The sequence below is a fragment of the Myotis lucifugus genome, unplaced genomic scaffold (genome assembly GCF_000147115.1).
Source record: "Myotis lucifugus unplaced genomic scaffold, Myoluc2.0 scaffold_125, whole genome shotgun sequence".
Classification (NCBI taxonomy): Eukaryota; Metazoa; Chordata; class Mammalia; order Chiroptera; family Vespertilionidae; genus Myotis; species Myotis lucifugus.
Window position 1 is genome coordinate 939,666 of NW_005871173.1, and position 18,176 is coordinate 957,841.

Sequence of the window (18,176 nt, forward strand, 5' to 3'; positions counted from 1 at the left end):
TTGTATTAGTGTTGATGCGTGTGTTCAAATCATGCATGTTAATACGGAATGCTACAGATTCACTTTTGTTAAAGTGGATCACTATTTTTACACTTTAAAATGGTTCCTGATTTAAGATTTTCTTCCTACTCGGGGTCCTATGTGTTCTATGTATGTAATGAACATGGAATTTTTATGTTTGGCTACAATATTTGCTCCATCTATTCAGCAAATATTGCAGGTTTCAGCAGGCCTCCTTTATCGCTTAACAGTTTATTTTCCCCATTATGCTTTCATTATCTAGGTACTGCATACTGCTTGTAATCGAGTCTTTCTACTTAGAGGGCTGGTTTCTTTAATTAATGATTATTAAAGAGTGATACTAATTTCCCTGATCTTTTGATGAGGAGTAAGTAGCGTCTCTGAGAAAACAGCACCATCTATTGAGAAGAAAGCTAACAACTGAAGGTAATGCAGGGAGACAATCAATGGAAGAATTTATTTTTGTAAACATTTGCTTTTTTTAAAGAATTTGTTTTTATAAACATTTTATTTTATAAAAACTCACTTATGTAATCCAATACAAAGATTCATATCAAAGATAAACACTGAACCTCACTTTGCAGTTATGATAATAGAAATCATAAAGGCCTGCCTGATGAAGGGAAAATATATTTCTCCTTTTCCTTAGAAAATCCATGGAATCATAAGCTTGTAGGACTTAAGAGGGACTCTAGAGATTATCAGTGCTAGGTGAGTAAGCTGAGGCACAGAAAATATAAATGATTTTTCCAAGGACAGATTATTTATTAGTTCAATACCACTGGATGTCTCTAACCAGTATAATTTCTTTTTATTAGAGTGGCAAATCATGATTTTGGTTAATTCAACTAAAGAATGACAGAGTAGGTTTAGTTAGTAGGAATAATGTGGAAATAATAAATTTCCCTATATTTATCTCTGGAATCCTGGAGAATAAAAGATGAAGAGAAATTACCAAAGCACCTGCCATCTGAAATATTATATTTTATTCTCTTTTATTGCAGCTGCTCTTGGTACTTTCTCTCATCATTTTTCTCCCCTCTAGTTTATGTTTTTCAATAAAGAGACAGCCACTAGAGAAGCAAGTGTCTGTGAAAGAAGCAAATTGATCTTATTCCAGAGTTTAAGAGGGCCCTGGTTAGGTGAGTCTGCTTTAAAGGCATTACCTCTGACCTCTTAGTGACTTGGAAAAGGATGGTGACATTTTACCTTACTGGGAACATGATATTCTGCTTTACTTCTCTGTACTGAAAGTTCCACTAAAAGGTCACCCCCAACACCAACCTGTGGCAACTCAAGTGTTTAATCCAAGGTCAGGCAACCTTCTGAGAAGATGACTGTGAAACAGAAAAAAAGATAGTTCAGTGACCAATGAAGTGATGAGGAAAGTAACCGAGAATTGAAGAAAGTACGTCTGTTTAGCTGAGACTTATAACTGTACTGTTTCCAGGCTGTGGAGTTTTATCTACAAAATGATCAGTTCAGCGATATTATTGTCCCTCTAAAAAGATGAGGGAAAAGGGGGCAATCATACGGTGATGGAGGGAGATTACACTGTGTGTGGTAAGCACACAATGCAATATAAAGATAATGCATTTTAGAATTATACACAAGAAACTTACATAATCTATTAACCAGTGTCATACCAATAAATTTAATAAAATTTTAAAAGATGAGTATAATGCTACATCTTTTTTAAAAAATATATTTTATTGATTTTTTACAGAGAGAAAGGGAGAGAGATAGTTAGAAACATCGATGAGAGAGAAACATCAATCAGCTGCCTCCTGCACATCTCCTACTGGGGATGTGCCCGCAACCCAGGTACATGCCCTTGACCGGAATCAAACCCGGGACCCCTCAGTCCGCAGGCCGACGCTCTATCCACTGAGCCAAACCGGTTTCGGCAATACTGCATCTTTTAAAGTATTGAGATAAAATGTTCACTTCCTGCTATTATTTAAAATTCAATAAATATCTATATACATAAAAGCCTTAGCGACCGAACGACCAACGGACCAACCGGTTGACCAGTCGCTATGATGTGCACTGACCACCAGGGGGCAGACGCTCAATGCAGGAGCTGCCCCCTGGTGGTCAGTGCGGTCCCACAGTGGGAGCTCCGCTCAGCTGACCTACGGGCACCAGATGCAGGGCTCATGGCTGGCAAGCACAGCTGCGGCAGTGCGAGCCTCTCCCGCCTCCCCGGCAGCGCTACCAAGCAGCGAAGGTGGCAGGCAGGCACAGCAGGGCCGGGATGAGCGGGAGCGGCTGCCTGCCGCTTCTCGCACTACTACATCCCTCAGAGAGTTTTAACTGGATGACATATAGTCCAGCTGAAGAATGCTCTAGTTTCCACAATCTCTTCAGTGAGAACTAGATCTAAATTCTAGCCAGGAACCAATACAGGATAAAATGAGTAATAAAATGTGAGTTTCATTCTGAAGAATTCATGGGTCATCAGAGCTATTGCATAAATCAGTGATGGCGAACCTATGACACCTCTGACATGCGAACTCATTTTTTTTGGTTGATTTTTCTTTGTTAAATGGCATTTAAATATATAAAATAAATATCAAAAATATAAGTCTTTGTTTTACTATGGTTGCAAATATCAAAAAATTTCTATATGTGACACGGCACCAGAGTTAGGGTTTTTCAAAATGCTGACACGCTGAGCTCAAAAGGTTCGCCATCACTGGCATAAATCCTGGCAACACACTGACATGTGGAAGAAGGCCTCCCACATCTTCCATTTCAGTGACTCTCAGTCTTGGCTGCATCTTAGAATCACCTGGAAAGTGTTTTGTTTTGTTTTTGTTTGTTTGTTTGTTTTTTTAATGAAACCCACCTCGGCCCAAGGCTAATGGAATCAGAATCTCTGGAGGTAGCCCCTGGACTTAGGGAGGTCTAAAATCTCCCAAAGTAGTTTCAATGTGAAGCTAATATTGAGAAGCACAGATCTAGACAAACTTCCCATTTTGTGAATAAGAAAGATGAGACCTGTTTGGCAAGGAGGTTTAAGAGTTCTGTCCATATGTTTACTCCTCTGAACTCCAGGAAGCAATTTATTGAATAAGTTGTAAATTAAATCATCTCTCAAGAAAGCTCAAGCTCAAGATGTTTTAAATTTTTCCTTAAATCTCGCCAATGGACTCTGCATAGTAGGCATAAGGGAGTGAACAGAGTGCGAAACCTGAAATAAGACTCAAGTTTGAATCTCTGCCCCTTTCTCGTTATCGTTGTCACATAACCTCCCTAAATCTTTCACTTGCACTGAAAGAATAAAGATCATATTTAATCTCATGGAAGTCAGGTCCCACTTAGATAAAATACATAGAAGTGTGCAGAAAACTCTGAAAGTGCTCCACCAAAGTAAGGAGTTTTGTTATTTGCTTCTCTCCCACTGAGACTTTATCTGCCTTCTCACTGGGCTCGCACCATCAGCCACCTGGATCTCATCATTCACCTAGTGCGCTGGCCTTCTCATACACCAGCTATATTATCTGTTCTAATATTTTGAAATATAGTTTATCCTTTTGAGTCACAGTTTTGCAGAAGCAAAGCAAGGCTTTGAATGGTGCCACTGTTGTCATTCTCATTCCAGTCCACTCCTTCCCAATGCACTGGATTCTGCCACAGTCGTCTTCCTGGCAGCCATGATGACGTGAAAGCATTCTAAGGACAGATACTTACAACTTGCTTGACCCCCTATTAATAAGTTCTTTTTATGCTGTCCAATGAATTCAGTGAAGAAAATAGACAACCCAATTACTTTTTGGAGAAAAATAGCATTTTTGTTACTTAAATGTTTCACATTTAAATTGGTGTTATAGTCAAAACTCTAGAACAGAATCTGTCTAAATAATGACTGCATGTGATGAAACTCCTTTTTACTGAGCAGAGTCCTTTATTTGAATTAGAAGAAATAACTTGTAATGATGATGTTCTCTGAACACTAACTTTGGAAATTTAGGCATTTAAAATACCATCCCTGCCCAACCGGCATTGCTCAGTGGTTGAGCGGGGACCTATGAACCACGAGGTCACAGTTCGATTCCTGGTCAGGGCACATGTCCAAGTTGTGGGCTTGAACCCCAGTGTGGGGCGTGCAGGAGGCAGCCAATCAATGCTTCTCTCTCATCATTGATGTTTCTATCTCTCTCTCCCTCTCCCTTCCTCTCTGAAATTAATATATATATATTTTTTAATACAATACCATCCCTGTGCCTAGTCCTGGGTTCTGTTATATCACGGTAATACCAATCGTAATAAAACCGGTTCAAAAGGTAGAGGTAGAATTAATGATGATACTGTGTGAGTCTGGGTGCCTGTCTATGCCTCACACTTTCATTATGGATTTTTCCAGGACTTCCCAGGCAGTGTTTGTCAACATCCTAAACCCCAGTAGTAAACTCTACTACTGCAAGGTAGAAAATCACATCCCTGAGGCTTGCAGAGCTTCTGAGAACTGAGAGCACCCCAAGTATAGAAACTGTGCAGAATAAGGTGATCAATAGAGGCCTTTTTTGCTTCTGAGCATTTTTTTCACTGAAGGTGGGGTTCAGTGCCAGTGAAAGGTTAAGTATTTTTGTGGGGGAGTATTAAATGCTAATTGAAAAGTGCTGCCGGCAGTATAACCTGAACATCAGAACCTGACTGTGCCTGCCAAGAGAACAAGGGAAATTACTGCCAACACTATAATTTCACACTTACTCAGCCCCCATCGCCTCCGAAAAGGAAACCACATGGGCTGAATAAATTTAAATGTGAGCATGTTTCTGGTGATGTTGGTGATCCCAGGCCACTAAAATAGGAGGCCCTGTTAAAAGCAGACAACATTATTTGAGACCCTTCAAATGGTCTTTCTGATGACAAAAGGAAGCTTAATTTTACTTACTTGTAAAATAAACAAAAGATGGATATGCAAGAATAAAGATAATGCCTTTAAGTTTTATACAAATTTAATTTTCATTACATTGAGTAATTTGATTTTTCATAAAATGTTTTTGAGTATAGACAGGCTCATTTATTTATTTGCTGTGTTTGTTGAACACTAACTGTACACAAAGCACTTTCCTAGAAGCTCCAGATACACTAGTGAGCAAAATAGGTACAGTCCTCCCTCTCTCCAAAAGTACAGTTCAGTGGGAAAGAGAATTAAACAACTTTACCAGCTGATAAATGCCAAAGACTGAGCCACAATAGCTAACCTAGTGTTCTTTAACCACAGTATTAGACAAACATCACCCCCAAGGTTTATTACAATTACTGTAATTCATCTTCCTCTATCACCAAGCCCAGCAATGGGATAACTTCGGAATTGTCTCTATCCAATTTTACAGATTTATCTAAAGGTGTTAGTCTCATAGACAAGCTAGAGGAAAAGTGAGGAGAGGGTCATGGTTAGTTTTCACAAAACAATGAAAAAGAATTCTGTTGACTGTAATTTATAAGTATTTCTCAAAGTAGATATTGTAAACATTTTACAAGTTGTAAGTATATGGTAGAGTGAAATGGTAGAGTACTAAATGAATGGGATTCAGAGGGGAAAACATCTCAAGACTCATTGCTCTGGGCATGTCTTCCTCTGTCACCGACTGGAAGGATGGCCAGCCTACTTCTGAAGACCCTGTCCCGGAAGACAGGCCGCAGACGGCTCAAGCTAGATGTGAGACCTGACACTTCTGTTCTTTAAAATCACTGTCCTTTGTGTGGAATTTAAAACATAAGTATCAGCGGAGAAATTCATGCCATCTTTTAAAAAAGGACTACCACTCTGAACAAAGTTTCCTGCCTATAAATATGTCACATTTCCACAAAAGACACTAGTACATGAGCCAATGCCACAAAGCATATATTAATACATATAAACGAACTAAATAAAAAAAAACACAGACTTATAGACACAGAAAACAAATGGTTGCCAAATGGGAGGGATTGAGGGGCTCAGTGAAAAAAATGAAGGGTTTAGAAAGTACAGATTAATAGTTACAAAATAATCGTGCGATGTAAAGTACATGATAGGGAATATAATCAATAATATTGTAATAACTTATGTATGATGTCAGGTGGGTACTAGACTTATCAGGGAATGACTTTATAAATTATATAAAGGTCTAACCATTATGCTGTATACCTGAAACTAATATAAAACAATATTGAATGTCAAATGTAATTAAGAAATAAAAAGTACAATAAAACACAAATGACAATTTCCACAGCAGACTATAATTATTTTCTCACCAATTTAGAAACTCAAATACAAATGAACATGCTCTTCTATGTACCCTTGCTTTAATTGCCTTTTAAAACATGTATATTTTTTTAATCCTCACCCGAGGATATTTTTCCATTGATTTTTAGAGAGAGTGGAAGAGAGATGGACAGACAGAGAGAAATATCCATGTGAAAGAAACACATTGATTGGTTGGCTCCTGCATGAGCCTGGACCAGGGCCCAGGCCGGAGAGGAGCCTGCAACCGAGGTACTTGCCCTTGACCAGAATAAAACCCTGAACCCTTCAGTCTGCAGGCTGACATTATCCACTGAGCCAAACCGGCTAGTGCTAAACCATAGTTTACATAAAATATATATGTCCCCTACTCTGTCAAAAAACTTACTCTAACTCTAGTACAAAAAAATAGAAACTATGCTTTGGTATAACTGAGACATTTTGTCCACACAGTTTGGGAACTTCAATCTATTAGAAACATAATAGATTGGTCAACACTCTAGTTAAATTAGATGAAGATGTGGAACTTAACAAATCAAAATATTTGATTTGGTGGGGCCTGGCTGGCTGGGTGTCGACTTATGAACCAGAGGGTCACAGGTTTGATTCCCAGTCAGAGCACATGCCTGGGTTGTGGGCTCAGTCCCCAGTAGCAGGTGTGCAGGAGGCAGCCAGTCAATGATTCTCTCTCATCATTAATGTGTCTATCTTTCTGTCCCTCTCCCTTTCTCTCTGAAATCAATAAAAATATATTTTAAAATATTTTGGTGGGGGTAATTGGTCAAGTAAAATCATCGTAATGAGGTACACACAGGAAGTCATACTGGGTGACTAAAGGAGCTTTGTTGGCCTCTACTATAGTCCAACCATTCAATAGAAAAATACAAGGCTTAGGTCAGGAAAAAGAAGTCCTATTTCACACAAAAATAAATAAATAAACAGGCAATAAAATTTGATAATTATTATCAGTAAAATTAGTAGTAAAATTTGCCAGTGAAAATGTACTTAACAGAGGTTTATATTTGTCTCTGAAAAACATACACATGATAGACTCACTAGAGAAACAATGAGTCTATCTATCTGGAACATAGATAATAGGTAAGCTTCTTTGGAGGTCAACCCTCTTCCAAGGCCTTCCAGCCATCATCAGATTTAAAAGCTTCAGCAGCATGGACCAGCCATATGACCCCAAGAAGTAAATTTAATATTTTCATGGGCACTCTCCATCTGATGACACAAAACTGTAATAATCGCAACTTTCCTGACACCTAAATGTAGGTTAAATGTTCCTTTCAACATTACCATATCACTCCTACCTTGCCATCATATCGAACATTCTGTTTTGAAACAGTTAGTTATGTTCTCTCACCTGACCTTCGGTCTCCCCAAGGCAGGGGAGACATAAATCAGTTAAGAATGGTTGCCTAGCATGGTACTTGGCAAAAATTAAATTTAAAAAAGATGTTACATCAATGTATGTTTGACTCAATATTGACCCTCAGAGGGTTTTATCCTGAAAAAAAAAGTATTATAAAAATAAAATATATTCTATGAAAATTAAGAACATGTCTTTAAAGCTGTAGATGTTTTATTTCATAAATAAAGTCCAATATAAATTTTACCTTTAGCTAAGAGAACTGTGAAATGTATAACATTGACCATGAAATTAGAGTATTCAACATAAAATTTTATTAGCTTTCTTCTACATGTTAAGGCTATGGTGATGTGTACTTTACTTTTTATATTCTTCAGGTTTTTAAAAATGAATGTGCAATGATCTAATCAAAACACACAATAATACGAAAATTAAAACGGAGAAAATTTCAAAAGTAATAGATGATCCTGAAAGGCAATAAAATATTGTATTAGAGGCTTTTTTATAAAAATATAAATCAAGGTCATATTTGGAGTTTTCCTATAAAAAATACAGTTATACACATTAATTTACATCTAAAAATGTTATTAGTGCGAAATGAGTTTGGTCCAAATTGGAAGACAATTCTTTTTTTTTTTTTTTTTTTTAATATATTTTATTGATTTTTTACAGAGAGGAAGGGAGGAGAGATAGAGAGTTAGAAACATCGATGAGAGAGAAACATCGATCAGCTGCCTCCTGCACACCCCGCACTGGGGATGTGCCCGCAACCCAGGTACATGCCCTTGACCGGAATCGAACCTGGGACCCTTCAGTCCGCAGGCCGACGCTCTATCCACTGAGTCAAACCGGCTTCGGCTGGAAGACAATTCTAATTGATTTAATAACCCTTATTGGACCATGAGACTGAAATTTTAGATTTTAAAAACGAATGGGACTTATTTGCTCTGCCACATTACCGCTGTATTCATGAATCATATTTTCTTCTAACAAATGCTATTGAATTCTCCACAGGGGAAGAAAAATGCCTTCCAAAAATCTCTCTGCCTAAAATTACTTAGAAAAAAACTCAAGAAATTACTTTCTGTTTCCTAGGAAAATCCCTGGTCAGCATGGCAGTTACATGATAAAGATTTGTCTGCTCCTCAGATGGAAAACAGTCACCATAATGTACAATTGTCTATAAGCCAAGATCTATAGGAGCTAACTGCGTAACTTTTATTTTCCTTCAGTCGGTCCCAAAGTTTTGGCGCAGCTACTGTTGCAGGAATTCATTGAATACCAAAATATAGGGTGTCCCCCCAAAATGAATACACATATTTTCAATAATTATGAAGGCAGTGTTTATTAAAATGCATTTCATTCTCAAAATTGAGCTACAGCTGTTAAAGTGTGAATACATTTTTGGGGACACCCGGTATTTACGAGTAGATATCAGAATGTGTCATCACACATTAAAAGGAATGAACAGGGATAGCTCATCCACAGTTTTGACAAATGAACTTTGAAATTGAGTCTTCATGGATGTTAATTAAAAACCTCTGTTGCAAAATTTAAAAGCAATGCTAGCCCTAGCCAGTTTGGCTCTGTGGATAGAGCGTTAGCCTGCAGACTAAAGGGTCCCAGGTTTAATTCTGGTCAAAAGCACATGCCTGGGTTGCAGTCTCAATTCCAAGCAGGGAGTGTGCAGGAGGCAGCCAACCAATGATTCTCTCTCATCATTGATGTTTCTATCTCTCCCTCTCGCTTCCCCTCTGAAATCAATAAAAATATATTCTTTAAAAAAAGCAATGATAACATTTTTATTTCAGCCTCTTACACAGTATCCTGATTTATAATTCTCTCCAATATGCTGTGCTATTATTAAGCATTGCTAATGGTTATATCTACAAGACACACACACACACTTATACACAAAACCACCCCCCCAAAATTTAAATTCTCTAGGTATTTTACTTGCATAGTAACAAACACTCAGATATTTAAATTTACAATGTTAAACATTTTTGTCCTTGACAATTGTCCTAACCCTCAGTTCTCTTTAATATTAAAACATAACCACAATTGTTGTAGCTACTAATAGGATTTTTGCAAGCATCAATTTACAAAAATATATATAGAAATGCTTACTGTACTTTATAAAGTTACTAGAGCCCCAGTGCATGAAATTCATGCATGGGTAGGGTCCCTAGGCCTGGCCGATGATCAGGGCCGATCAGGGCCTTCCGACTGCTGGCCAGGGTCTTCCTTCATTCTGGTGGCCAGCACACATCATAGTGAGCGATCAAACTCCCGGTCTTCTGGTTGAACTCCCGAGGGGACACTTTGCATATTGGCTATATATATATATATTTTATCATATAGATTATGCGATACATATTATTACAGTGCAATGTAATAGTGGAGGACATATACTGTAACAAGCAGATATGGATTTAAATTATGCCTCTGCCACTGTTATTTTGAGCAAGTTATTTAACCCCCATGAACCTCAGTTTATTCACGTACAAAAGAAGTAATAATATGCAATTCATAAGTCTGTAATGAAGATTAAGTCATAAAACCCAAGTGAAGTGTTTACAGCAATGCTTGGAGGAAAGTAAAGATTCAGTAGAGGTTGGCTAGGGTTATCACACTCCAAAAATAGCATCTATCACCATCATCATTTAATTTGTTCTAATGGTAATTTTTAGGGGTAATATAATCACCTCTTTACAATTGTGGAAATTAAAGTTCAGCCACTTGGTCATGGTCACAAAACCTTGCTTAGACCTATGTGTTTTAATTCCAAGCCCAATGTGTTTCCTACTTGCCCATGCACGAGTATTTTACTCCTCACTTGATTAAGAACCCAAATCAGGGGGAAATTAACAAAATCAAGGTAGCTTAGTTATTCACTGATCTGTAGGTTCATAGCACTTTGATGGGATTGGTCCTGCTCTTAAGATCAGGTAAACAGTTGGTATGACTCAAGAATCAGCAGGAATGTTTCTACCTTAAAAGGTGGGATTTTTATTTCTTAATCTCTTAACACTTACATGTTTAAATGCAAACATTTTACAGAAGATACAGAAAATAAGCACTGTAAATAGAAACCACTTGATTACAACTAGCAAGTAGGTTTCTGCTTTAATGACTGCTAGATCTAAAGACCACAATCAATAACTAATTGAAGGAATGGAATGCAGAATAGGTAGAGAGTTAACCTAGGACCGTGGCCGGCAAACTGCGGCTCGTGAGCCACGTGTGGCTCTTTGGCCCCTTGAGTGTGGCTCTTCCTAAGCCTTAGGAGTACCCTAATGAAGTTAATGACAATGTACCTACCTATATAGTTGAAGTTTAAAAAATTTGGCTCTCAAAAGAAATTTCAATCGTTGTACTGTTGATATTTGGCTCTATTGACTAATGAGTTTGCCGACCACTGACCTAGGACATGGTGAGGATCCAACAACAGCTGCAGTGCATGGTCATGAGCTCTGAAAAAGAAGAGCAGCCCCCTAAAAAGTAAGATGATATCCAATCCGAGCTTTCATCTGGAATGGGTTCTATCTGCTAGACAATGGGTGAGTATGTTTTCCAAGACTCCTGTGGTGCAGGCAGCTGTTGTAACTACTGTGCTCCCCAAGTGGCCTGTACCCATCTGTGGACATCACCGGAAAATTCCCACGGCTTCCTTCCAATTGCTAATTGCTGCTGGCCTGCTGCTGCTGGGACAACCTCAGGATCCAACGACACTCTGCTACCCATGCTCACCAGCCAAAATCCACGAGGAATAGACTTGGAGCTCAAACTACTAGGCTTATTAAGCTTGCTTCAGGAGGGGAGAGGGGACCCCACCAGGATTTTAGTTTATGTTTGGTGATTAAGGAGAAGATTCAAGGAAGCAGAGATTTGTCTAAATAGGGTATTACTCAAAGCAAGAGTCATTTGACACATGGGCACCAATAATTTCTTATCTAGAGGCTGAATTAGCAGAGTAAGGCTAGAATCATCTAGAGGCTGAATTAGCAGAGTAAGGCTAGAATCATCCTATATAACAAAAGTCTAATATGCTAAGTGTCCAATCATCTGGTCAGCCATTCAGCCAATCAAAGTGTAATATGCTAATGAAATGCTAAGGCTGCTCAACTGTTTGCTATGATGGGTCGCTATGACATGCACTGACCACCAGGGGGCAGATGCTCTGACTGGTAGGTTAGCTTGCTGCTGGGGTCAGGCTGATTGGGACTGAGAGAGATGGGCCGGACACACCCTGGAGCCCTCCCGCGGTCCCTCCCCAGCCCCGATCATGCACCGGTGGGATCCCTCAGCCTAGCCTGTGCCCTTTCGCAATCCGGGCTGAGGGTCCCCCGCTACTTTGCCCCCGAGTGCACGAATTTCATGCACCAGGCCTCTAGTCATTGAATAAGAAGTGGTGGATCCCTCATGTTAACCAGGAGAGAAAGAGGCTGGGCATTTTTGTGGTTCAGGTGATTTGGTTTTACCTCTGGTCAGGTCTGGTTATAGAGACGTCTTTTGGCTTGTTGCACCACAGTCATGGAAAGTCCTCATCTGAAGTTGATACTCTAAAGAATTATGTTCCATAAATGAATACCACAGCCTGGCTGTTAGCAACTAAACTGGCTCCCCAAAAGCTCTCAGGAGCTTTTTTCTTTCTCACCATTACACAACCTCACTACTATTACAGTACATGCCATCCTCTCTTCTCCTCTGCCAATAGAGGGAGACAATAATGGGAATCAATGTGGGGAGTAGTAAGATGACATGAGACAGGAAAGCAGAAAGCATTTCTACGAGATGAACAGGAATGTCGTATTTAAAGAGATATCTAGTTGCAGGCTTAGGGTCAGAAGGACTCATCATGTCGCTCAGCCAAGCAGGCAGCAGAGTACAGACTGATCATGGTCTCTATACTCCAGAAGCTTACAGACCAAAAGACAAAACATGATTTCAATATAATTGTCACATTTATTACACAAGACTAAGATTTCATGTGCAATCATGCTAAAGGTTGAAAGTTATTCTCAAGTTCATTAAGAGTGCCAGATATGCTTTTATACAATACTCAAACTAAAACCTTGTTTAAAGATATTCCTATGCAATGTATCATTTTCAGGATGGCTGATTGAGAACAAACTCTAGAACAACTTTTAGAAATTATTTTTTAAAGAAAACAAATTAAAGAAATAAATCAATGAAAAGCCATACACAAATTTATGAAAATGATGGGGAAATTCTTGGTAGGCAGTCTGAATGTTTAAAGGATCCTATGAAATGTCACTCCTTCTTCCCCTGCTGATGTTTGGACAAATTGAGAGAGAAGATGAAATGAATCAGCAGATAGAAAAAAATACATCATCTTTATTGTTGGCAAATACTTTGCTGGTGGTTGTGACTTAGCTGTGCAGTTATAATAGCTTCCTAATTCTAATCCCAGAATGAATACACAAACACATCTAGTCACAGACCTGGACCACAGCTAACCTCCTAATATGGGGACCAGTCCCTTTAAAACTTACTACCTGGAATAGTTGGCTACAATATGTGTTTCCTTTGGGCAGCTGAACCTTAGGAAGAGACCATGGAAGGGACAGAACGGTGTATATCCTATTCTTCAACCTTAACATATAAACATAAAAGCCATTCCTTCTCCTTTTGAAAGAAGTGAATGATGCAACAGAGGCAGGTCAAGAGTGTTAGGGTCATTGATGACTTCATTCATGAAATATGAGTTCATAAGGAGGGTTTTCCACAACGGAGTGGATTTCCACAGTAGTGGCAGCCTTGTCAGTTGCCGCTGGTGTGTTTTCCAGTCTACAGGTGACACAGAAAGGCCACACAATGTCCATTTAAAAACTGGTGCAGTGCTTGGGGCAGAGATACTGGCTATACCTAGGAGACCAGCAATGCTCTGGAGGATTAAAAGGCAGCCACCAGTGCACGGTATCTTCCTCAAGCCCATGCTGTCCTCTGCTCTTACTGGAAACTGTATGGTGCAGTCTAATTGCAGCTCCCGTCTCGGTCAACCCACATAGCAGAAACAGCGAGCAATCTACCAAGGCATCTTCACTTCAAGGTCAACTCAAAATCAATATAATCGGATTGTGAATGAATGACTATACCATGAAAGACATTGGGGGAGGACACAACAAACAAGAGAATTTACACTCAAAGAAACAGAATTAAATAGCAATCATACAAGGACTTTAAAATAACATATTTAACATCTGCAGGGGATGAAAGAAATTATTTCGTGAAACAAGAAGCAAATAGAACATAATAAGAGATGGTTATTAACTAGCAAAGCATTGTAGCTAATGACCCACAAATAATCTGGGCTTGAATCCTGGCTCCAACAATTGTTACTGATTATTTTGCTGTCACCGATCGTGGTGATATGTATGAGAAAGGAAAAACACACTTCGGGAAGTGTTGCATTTGAGAAGCCAATAGCAGGCGCAGATGTTCAAAAGAAAGTTGGAACGGCAGTCAAAGAACTGAAGAGATGGACTGTGAGTCCTAGAGTTGATAGTATTAAACTATGGATTATTAGAGAGTTAAACAAAAATGGAACAAACTCAACACTCCTCTAAAAAAATATAATTCTGCTACAACATTGGATTTTTATTTTTTAAGTCTCGGGATTTCCAATGGCCCTGGCATGGGCATCTTTGAAAAGAATATGAAAAAGCTTTGCATGCTTACCTTGTTTTAGCTAACAGTGGGCTGAGTATTTCTGGGACAAACTACAACATTTTCAGAAATGCACTCCCAAAATTACACATGGCCCAGCATACAGCATAGAGGCATATTTTTAGTTTTAGATGGAATCTAGAAAAACGGGAGAAAATCTCAAATGTTTGCACAGCTCTCTGTCCCTCAGGTTCTCTAGCCATGATGCAAGGTAGCCACGCAATGTGGTCTTCAAAGCTCCTTCCTGATCCTACTTCTCATCATTCATGACCTTCTATGACCAAAGTTCTTTTTTAATTTAACAACAAGTTGACAAGGCCAAAAGGAATTTTCCATTCACTTTTACTTCAAAAGCTTCAGATTTCCTTTGTTAAAGTTTGTTTCATTATACCATTAAAAAAAATAAAGTCACCCAAACCCTTCCTCCTACATTTAATTCTACTCAACAAGCATTTACTGTATTCATCTTGTGCTGGGCTCTGTGCCAAATGGATAATCCAATTCTATCTTTATTTCGTTTAACTTTTATATTCATGCTGTCTTTTATATTTTACTTATATTGAGTGATTATATGTATAATATCATCACCAAAAATATAGATAAAGCTTTATATTTATTGTACTAAGTACAATAGATAATAATTTTACTGACTATGCCCTCTAAAATATTTGTAATCTACAACATATGCTCAGGTTTCTTCAAAAAACAATTTTCTAATATTAATATTGGTAAAATTATTTTATCCTATTTTGAAGTCATTTTCATTGTTGTTCTTTCAATATATATAAGAAATACCTAGGGATATAACATTATTTGACGTTATGTACACATGACTTTTTTTACATACACAACTACTAGATTTTAAAAATAGAAGAAATTTCATTTTCTTTTAGAACTCTCAATTTTGAAAGCAAATAATTTCTAAGCTCTAGAAACTAAGTATTTATAAGAAATACAGAACATCTTTATCTATGAACCCAAATGTACTATCTCCTGAGACAGATGTTCTAATGCTGTTTTTGAAGTCATTTGGTCTAAAGAGATGAATAATCTACATATCTGCAAACAAAGATCTAAAGTCACGAATAAGACTATTCCAGCCTACTATAATGGTTTATATACATCAAAGGATTTAGCCTAGTAATATATGTCTATGAGACATAAATATTAGTTATACCGGAATACAGGAATCAAGAAAGCAAAACATGATTTGATATAAACTTCTGATCAAAGAAATGCTATTCATGTCCTAAAGTAGAATGAGCAGAAGTCAAATAAAGCAGGAAATAAGCACTTCCTAAAAGTATAAGTTAAAGATGGTTAGGCAAAGTCTCTTAGCCATAATGGAAGCATCTTTCATTTCCAGAGAAGTGGCACATGGATGGACATAAGGACATGTTCTCACCCCATGCTCCACAATTTTAACTACAAAAATCTGAATTTTATATATATTTAGAATTAAAATGAATTATTATCCAGTGTCTGGATACTTGACTGAGAGCTACCTGTGCCTGGCCCATTACAAATAAATCAGTATGATACCTATTATCATAACCATTTTATAGGTAAGAAAACTGATAGAGAAATTATATATTTAGCCTATAGGCACATGGCTATAAATAGCCAATCTAATATTAGCCATGCTGTTTTGCCCGGCCAGCATGGCTCAGTGGTTGAGCATCGATCTACGAACCAAGAGGTCATGGTTCAATTCCTGATAATGACACATGCCCAGGTTGATTCTCCTTCATCATTGATGTTTCTATCTCTCTCTCTCCCTCTCTAAGAAAACAGTTCTTCCATAATGAATCTCAAATGCTTTCCGCTAATCCTTGCAGTTTGTTTTTTAATTATTGGAAGTGTGCCAGTATTTCACATTGCTGTCTGTTTCTGACTCAGCCTCTGCTCTTCCTTCATTTTCTAGATACACCAAAATGAAGACGGCCACCAACATCTATATCTTTAACCTCGCTCTGGCCGATGCCTTGGCGACCAGTACCCTGCCATTCCAGAGTGTCAATTACCTCATGGGAACATGGCCGTTTGGAACTGTCCTCTGCAAGATAGTGATCTCCATAGACTACTATAACATGTTCACCAGCATATTCACGCTCTGTACCATGAGCGTGGATCGCTACATCGCCGTCTGCCACCCCGTCAAGGCCCTGGATTTCCGTACTCCCCGCAATGCCAAAATCATCAATGTCTGCAACTGGATCCTCTCTTCAGCCATCGGCCTGCCTGTGATGTTCATGGCGACAACAAAGTACAGGCATGGTGAGTGATGTTGCAGGCCTGAGGGATGGAGAGTTTATTGAACCAAATGTTGGTGAAGTCATAAGCCAACTAGAATTTTTTGGAGTGTTCCAATGTCTTAGTCAAACTGTGATTTTAATAAAATTGTTTTCTAGAAAAATGCCTTTGAATAATTTTTGAAATGGGAATTTTCCCTATGATTTTAAGCCCACTAAACATTCCAAAGAGAATATAATCTATTGGTTCTGGAGGTCTCTGCATTTCATCAAAACGATGAGAAAATAAAAATACAGCCCTAACAGGTTTGGCTCAGTGGGTAGAGTGTCGGCCTGCGGACTGAAGGGTCCCAGGTTCGATTCCTGTCAAGGACATGTACCTTGGTTGCGGGCATATCCCCAGTGGGAGATGTGCAGGAGGCAGCTGGTCGATGTTTCTCTTTCATTGATGTTTCTAACTCTCTATCTCTCTCCCTTCCTCTCTGTAAAAAATCAATAAAATATATTTTTAAAAAAATACAGTTCTTCCAAGAGTAATTACAACTGAAACCCAAAGCAAGCAGAGGCTTGTTTTATAATTTCATAAAAACATGTATCTTTCTAGACCTCATGTCAGAATGATAAACCACCCATCAAAAAGTGGAGTGAAAACATCCATTAGCTGTAATGTCCTATAGACTTTGGACAGTGATTATATTTTGTATATCAACATAGACCCCGTAGAGGACATAGCTCATAGTTGGAAGTCCGTAATTGTTGGCTGAATGAAAATTAATGTGACCAAAGTGGACAGCAAAATGAGATCTTTAGAAATAAATAAATAAATAAATAAATAAATAAATAAATAAATGAAACTATTTCTGAAAATCAACAGAGAGCTGAGTTTCTCCCACCATTTCTTGAAATACTTCTTTACTAGCATGTATACTAATAGACTTACGTTAGCTAAGGTCAAGCTTAAAAATTAGTAAGCAAGATGACAATGTTAATACCTACTGTCATAATTAAATGGTGCTTCTAATTCTTCCTTGTAATTTTTTTTTTCATCTAGGTTCCGTAGATTGCACACTAACATTCTCTCACCCAGCCTGGTACTGGGAAAACCTGCTGAAAATCTGTGTTTTCATCTTCGCCTTCATCATGCCTGTCCTCATCATTACGGTGTGCTACGGCCTAATGATCTTACGCCTCAAGAGTGTCCGTATGCTCTCTGGCTCCAAAGAAAAGGACAGGAATCTTCGGAGAATCACCAGGATGGTGCTGGTGGTCGTAGCTGTGTTCATCGTCTGCTGGACCCCCATTCACATTTACGTCATCATTAAAGCCTTGATCACAATCCCAGAAACTACTTTTCAGACTGTTTCCTGGCACTTCTGCATTGCTCTAGGTTACACAAACAGCTGCCTGAACCCAGTCCTTTACGCATTTCTGGATGAAAACTTCAAACGATGCTTCAGAGAGTTCTGTATCCCAACTTCCTCCACCATTGAGCAGCAGAACTCCACTCGAATTCGTCAGAACACTAGAGACCACCCCTCCACGGCCAACACAGTGGATAGGACTAACCATCAGGTACGCAGCTTCTAGAATTGGGTACACT

General features: G+C 38.5%; 1 protein-coding gene across 3 annotated transcripts in view; it reads left to right on the forward strand.

Annotated features, from left to right (window-relative positions):
* OPRM1 (opioid receptor mu 1) overlaps positions 1-18,176 on the forward strand; it is a 37,989-nt gene that overhangs the window by 7,387 nt on the left and 12,426 nt on the right. For all 3 annotated transcript variants that reach the window (XM_023758184.1, XM_006093868.3, XM_023758183.1), the window contains exons 2-3: positions 16,249-16,601; positions 17,628-18,148. In XM_023758184.1, the coding sequence (XP_023613952.1) occupies positions 16,249-16,601; positions 17,628-18,148 (874 nt within the window). The remainder of the gene's footprint in view (positions 1-16,248; positions 16,602-17,627; positions 18,149-18,176) is intronic.